The sequence below is a fragment of the Lissotriton helveticus genome, chromosome 12 (assembly GCF_964261635.1).
Source record: "Lissotriton helveticus chromosome 12, aLisHel1.1, whole genome shotgun sequence".
In the NCBI taxonomy this organism is placed as follows: domain Eukaryota; kingdom Metazoa; phylum Chordata; class Amphibia; order Caudata; family Salamandridae; genus Lissotriton; species Lissotriton helveticus.
Window position 1 is genome coordinate 748,182,537 of NC_136073.1, and position 6,000 is coordinate 748,188,536.

The 6,000-nt window shown below is 43.6% G+C and overlaps 1 protein-coding gene across 1 annotated transcript in view; it reads right to left on the minus strand.

Moving 5' to 3' along the window:
- The window catches only part of NDUFS2 (NADH:ubiquinone oxidoreductase core subunit S2), a 117,989-nt gene extending 116,166 nt beyond the window's left edge, over positions 1 to 1,823 (minus strand). Inside the window, exon 1 of the mRNA XM_078671264.1 lies at positions 1,666 to 1,823. Coding sequence (XP_078527390.1) covers positions 1,666 to 1,754 — 89 coding nt within the window. The 5' untranslated portion in view covers positions 1,755 to 1,823. The remainder of the gene's footprint in view (positions 1 to 1,665) is intronic.
- Positions 1,824 to 6,000: the final 4,177 nt, after the last annotated feature.

Genomic DNA, 6,000 nt, shown 5'->3' on the forward strand with positions numbered 1-6,000 from the left:
TGATGAATTACATACCAGCTTATGATGTGAATAAACTGCGGCTGTTCTAACATTACAAAGGTCTTTGTGTCGATGATTGATGGGAAAAGTGAACAGCCGGAGGACCTTTCGGTTGTTAACACAGCTGGGAGGGGGGGAGTGGTTGTGCTGCAGTCCATTTTTGTGTGGCAGTGACCATCACACAGGGTGCACAGTCACGCTGTTTGTTACTGAGATCAGCGTCTCTCACCTCAAGTTTCTAGTGTGTATCTTTGACATTGCGCACTGAGTAGGGTCTTCCATTGCCTAATATTCTTAAACAGTGATCTCTATCCTTCATACCGTTTAGATCTCCAGCTATCTTAAACTCTGATGCCACCTTTATCATAGACTGTTTTAGCATGTGGTTGGAGGCATTGCACAACATACTCACATTTCCTCTGAAACATGGACTTCTCTACCTTACCTAAAGCTTCAGTCGGTGGCTGGATTCTTAATAAGCAGTCACAATGCCCTTCCTGAAGAGCACATTTACCCATAACTGGGGTGCAGGGGCGAACTGTTGGTTTATGGCCACCTTCTTTGCATCATGCCAACATATATCTCCCCGGAACAATATAGGGGAATGAGTTCACATCTGGGTGAGGCAATTACATTATGTTACACCTTTCAGTGGTGCTGCCCTGCCACTCAACACGGATCTCATGCCAACTGCCATGCAGCAAGGGTCAGACTAACACAAATCCTTAAAAAGTTTGTAACACAATTTGGGGCGTTGGTCTGCGCTGAGCAGCAGTTGTTCTTTTTGTGCCACGAGTGTGGAAAGTTGTTTGTCAGCGTGCCTGGAAGGATTCAAACTTAGCATTTAGCTGCTACCAGAGTCTGCAGCTAGGACAGTTGATTAAAGGGTCAAGGAAATATTAACAGCTGACATGGTTAAACCTCTGGACAGTCTCCACCTTTTTAGGACGCTCCTACTCTCTGCAGATGCAGGTAACCTTAAATTCAATGGCATTGTATCAACAGTGAGAAGCACTAGCTCAGTGCAAATGCAACTGGAAAAAAGTGACACTTCTGGAACGTCACATGGCACCAAGAAGAGTAATTTCGGATGTTTATCGCTACAGAGTATGTTCTGCATGGTTTAATCGCAATTAAGTCTCACACATAGTATGGAATGTCGCAAATAATAGCACTTAAACCATGATAATGTCACACAGAAGCAATCTGAAACTTGACAGCTATGGTAGTTGATGTACCTATTCCAGATTCTGCAACGACGGAGAGAGCACTAGATTGCCCAGTGTGATGTGCGACACCTTAGCTCATTCTTGTTTTTACACTTTGGGGGGTTTAAGATTTTGCTTACAATATTAAAATGAAAAGCTACACATTCCAGAATGCAACACGATGGTGGCTGAAAAGGAAGGACTGGCTGATGGAGTTAAACCTTGACCATTTGGCAGCTATGAGCTACGTACGACAATCTATAAACTCACCACCACCATCTGCAGCACTATTTATTAGGTGAGGGCCATTCATGACAGCTGTCACACATCCCTCTCACTAGGGAAACAACACTGGCTGCAGTGAGACAACGGATTTATCCCAAACTTCGCTTCGGTTACAGATACCCACATCCCCCTTTCTGGCAGCCCTGACTTTCTCCACCCCGTTGCCTTTCACCTGCTGTGCTGCAATTGGGGCTTCGGACGCACCCCCTGGAGCAGTCCTGAAGGTGCCCGCAACTTCCACAGGCCCCTGAGCGCCGCCATCTTGGCTTTAGAGCCCGCCCACTTCTGCACGGCACTTACGGTATTTTGGTGTCGCAAAGCCTGACAGTTTTGGAGCCTCGGAGGACATATTGGTGAAGGAACGAGTCGCAGGGTCGAGTACTAGAACACGCACCCTTTCTATTCTCGCCTACAAGACGACGCCATCTTTGATGTGTAAATATAATGTCGATACGTACGACATGCAGTTGGGTTATTAAAGAAAGAAAGGAAAACACTGAGAAAACGCCTTCTTCTCGTCATTCATGAACTCTCCATATCCGTGTATCACTCCCACCCTCCCTTGGTGCTGTGACTGCGTGCCCCCTCCGACCCCACTTAATGGAACTCTGCTCTCCTGTTTTTTTGGGTCTTGACCTGAGAAAATCTATGTGTATATATATGTATATAGAGATAACTCTAATCACTAGTATATGCAGTAGACCTTTGTACTCTCTACCATTCCTATGTGACTCTTAGAGTTTATCCATTTGTATCTCTTCCTTGAGTTACTTTACTACTTGTACATTTGCAATTTTTCTTTCTGTTTGTATCTCTTCCGTGTGTGACTTCATCTTGTACATTTGCATTTTTTTCTGTTTGTATCTTTTATGTAACGCATGTAATCCTAAGTCCTTATGTTTTGCAACTGGTTCTTATGTAAAGCGCTCTGACACCTTCGGGTAAAGTTTGCGCTAAAGAAAATCGCATTAAATAAATAATAATAAAAAAAAAACTCTATTATTCGCCTATGAATGAGAGCTTAGAGTCGCAGAAACTGAAAACTAGCGAGAGTCCACACAAAAAACATGTATGTTATACATAATTCCCAATTCGTTCGGGAGGCTCTCTATTTTTGAAGCCAACGATGGCTTTATTTAAGGCGTCTCCTGCCTACGATTACTCCTGCCTCAGTATAAGCCAATGGGAAAAATACGGTCCCACCCCGATTTCTTTTTCAAAATCACCTACTTCATAGTTTGAAAATGTTGGTGTGTAGTTCCAGACAACTTTACAGAGCGATATACACCCAGGCACATTTACGAGCAACTTCGGCAACCAATGTTTTATTTTTGAATTGTGCTACTTGTAGTCCTGATTTCGTAATTACATACATGCCATCACTTGGAAACAAAAAAGAGGGAGGTTTTGGGAAAATGATACAGATGATTTCTTTTCCCATTGTAATGTGTAACTTATATTGAAATGGTACGATTTCAGGCCTGGGAAAGTTCAATTAAGGCATATGTGGCAACATTTTATAATTCGAAAGTGACAGATGTGAGAAAGAAAATTATTGGAGGAATGCATTTTCCAAATTAGCATATATTGAAGTACATAGCTGCCAAGTTTTGAGATAGCTTATGTGTTACATTCCGCATTTGCCAGGATTTTATGTGTGACACTTCATTGACTTTGAGTGACATTTTATCGTATGTGGAGTCATGTCACAGAGTACTAAGAGATTATTTGTGACAATAACGCCCTTTTCTAAAGTGTAATGGTCTACAAGGGCTTTGAAAGAGCTGCACCAACATTAGACACACATGATGCTTACATTGACATGCCAGAGCTTCAGGAAGCAATGGCTTGGATCCAATGGGCAATTGTCAGGCGGACCAAAGCTGCAGCATGGAGCATGTCACCAGTACTACAGCCGCCACTATGCTCTTTACTTCTGCATCTGAGTCTGGTGATAGACAGAGGTGGGGAGTATAGTGACACTTTGGAGCAGCATTGCTAAACAGCTGGCTACTGGCACAACAGACAGAGAAAACCAGACATCATAAAGTGGAGATTCCACTAGTGATATTTCATCCACCATGCTATCTCTACGGTGAAAGTAATTCCATCTATGAATTCTTTTCTAAATTGACCACTTTTCTTATGGGTCAGGAACGTCTTTCCATCTACTCCTGAACCATCCTAGTGACTCACAGGTCAAAGCACCAGAGACCCTGACCATCCTTTTGTTGTTTTTACTTACTAGAAGATTTCTAGCACGCTACTCTTTCTTTCCAGTTGTCATTAATTCTACCTTTCTCCCTTCGCATTCCTCATATCTCCATTTTTGCTTTCCACCCCCTTATCTGACTTGCTTCACCATCCCACTCATCCATTAATTCACATTCTCACCCTATCTCAATTAGTTGTTCTTCCCCTGTACTCTTTATGTATGTATTTTCTCATACCTTCTTCCTCTCGCTCTCATCTTTTACCCTTTACCCCTGTGTCCTCACCCTGTCTCACTTTAATAGCTCAAGTTCTCTATCTCGTCCTTCCAAACTCCTCTAGCTTTCCTGTGTTCTCTTGTTCATATTACTCCTCGCTCCTCCTTTAGACCTTATATCTTACCCTGGCACCTTTACCTCTATCTTCATTATTCCCTATTCATTCCCACATATGGTGTAGTGCTGCTGTTGTACATACTGTGAAAAACTCTCTGTTATACACTGTTTAGATGGAAACTGTCCCCTTATTATATGTTACATTATCAGCTAGTTCTAGATTTTTGACCAACATCACATTGCACTCTTAGATTTGTAGTTTTACTTTTTTTTAATGAATCATTTGAATTTAAATGCACCAGTGTGCAAAGTGATGCTGGGTAAAAGTTCATGATTTAAGACTAGCCGAACTGGGAGTGAAGCATGACAGAAGCACATGGCTGCAACTATTGTGGTTGGTCCACTGAGCTCCTTACCCTGTCTTGTCAACACTGTGTTTCTGCAGACGCCGTGATCGTCCTACATGCTGAAAGTTACAGATCAACTGTCATCTCTGATAGCATAACCATAGTCACACAACCTGCACTGAACTTTTTTTGTAGGAGATTTGAGTCTCTGGTGGTCTTAAGCTGAAAATAGTTGCACAGAATCTCATTTAAGCACTGGTATTTCTAAAACTAGAGTGGTGCTTTTATGTTCACCATCCAGTTTAGCACAGACAATGACCCGCTTGCTTTTTTTAATTACAGTGTTAATGATAGGATTCTACAATATACTTTTGATACTTGGCAGCAGGGTGGTCTGGGCATTGGTTTGTTGTTAACCTTCCAATTAGTTTCCCCAATCGTCCTTCTTGCCACCAATGACGTCTCGGCTTTATTGTCTGGACTAACTTTCCTCTTTCAAAGCACCGCTCCTCCCTTCGCTGAGTGACAGTCACAAGATGCTATTCTCCGCACAGAGAGCAGCTGGATTTGTCAGGTCACTGAGCACCAGAGGAGGACGATTTTGCTGCACAATCCCAAATGTGATTGAAACTTCCCCTGCCAAGGAAAAAAAAAATCTCTCCACAGCTAAGCCAAGCAGCACACACATATGGTCTGACATCACTGCAGCATCCCCCAACCAGCGCAACGGAAAGGAAGAGATATTAGCTCATTTTACCAATATTGAGAGCCAGTGCTGCCGTTTAGGCCGCAAAAGGCTGCAGCAACAAATGATGGATGGAATGCTGCATAAATCAAACATTTACCCCCAGTCTAGAGATCTGGGTTAAAGCCATCGTTCTTTTACTCACTATGCCACTTCAGTTTGAACACAGGCATATGCAAATCAGTCTTGACCCTGCTCCTCACGGGAAGAGCCCAGACCAAACTGCCAAGCCAGGTCCTCCCTGGACCGGAAACAAGCATCCTGTGACCTGTGAAACCCTGACACCGGTTCCAGGATGGTTGTTTCTGGTCTAGGGAGGACCTGGCCTGGCAGTTCGGGCTAGGATATTCCCATGGGGAGCAGAGTCAAGACTGATTTGCATATGGCTGGATCTAAACTAGAATGGCATGGTGTGCAAAAAATCGATGGATTTAGGCCTAGATCTCTTTACTAGGGGTGAAAGTTTGACATTGTTTCAGCATTCCGTCCATCAATTGTTCTTTTTGTATTTGTCGCCCTAAGTGGGAAAGGTATGCCCAGACATAGGTGCTCACCATGCCATTGAAGTCAAGGTAGCCTGGCTGATTAGGGTTGATACCCTGAAATTGGTCCCAGGATGCTTGTTTCCGGTCCAGGGAGGACCTGACCTGGCAGTTCGGGCTGGACTGTTCCCATGGGAGGAGGTTACTGCAAAAACAACAATGATGGACAGAATGTGGATCAATGTCACACATTCACCCCAGTCAAAAGATCTGGGCCCAAATCCATCGTTTTTCCACTCCACACCACCCTGGGTTAGACAATGGCAATATGCAAATCAGCGCTGACCCTGTGCCCCATGGGAACAGTCCAGTCCGAACTACAAAAGC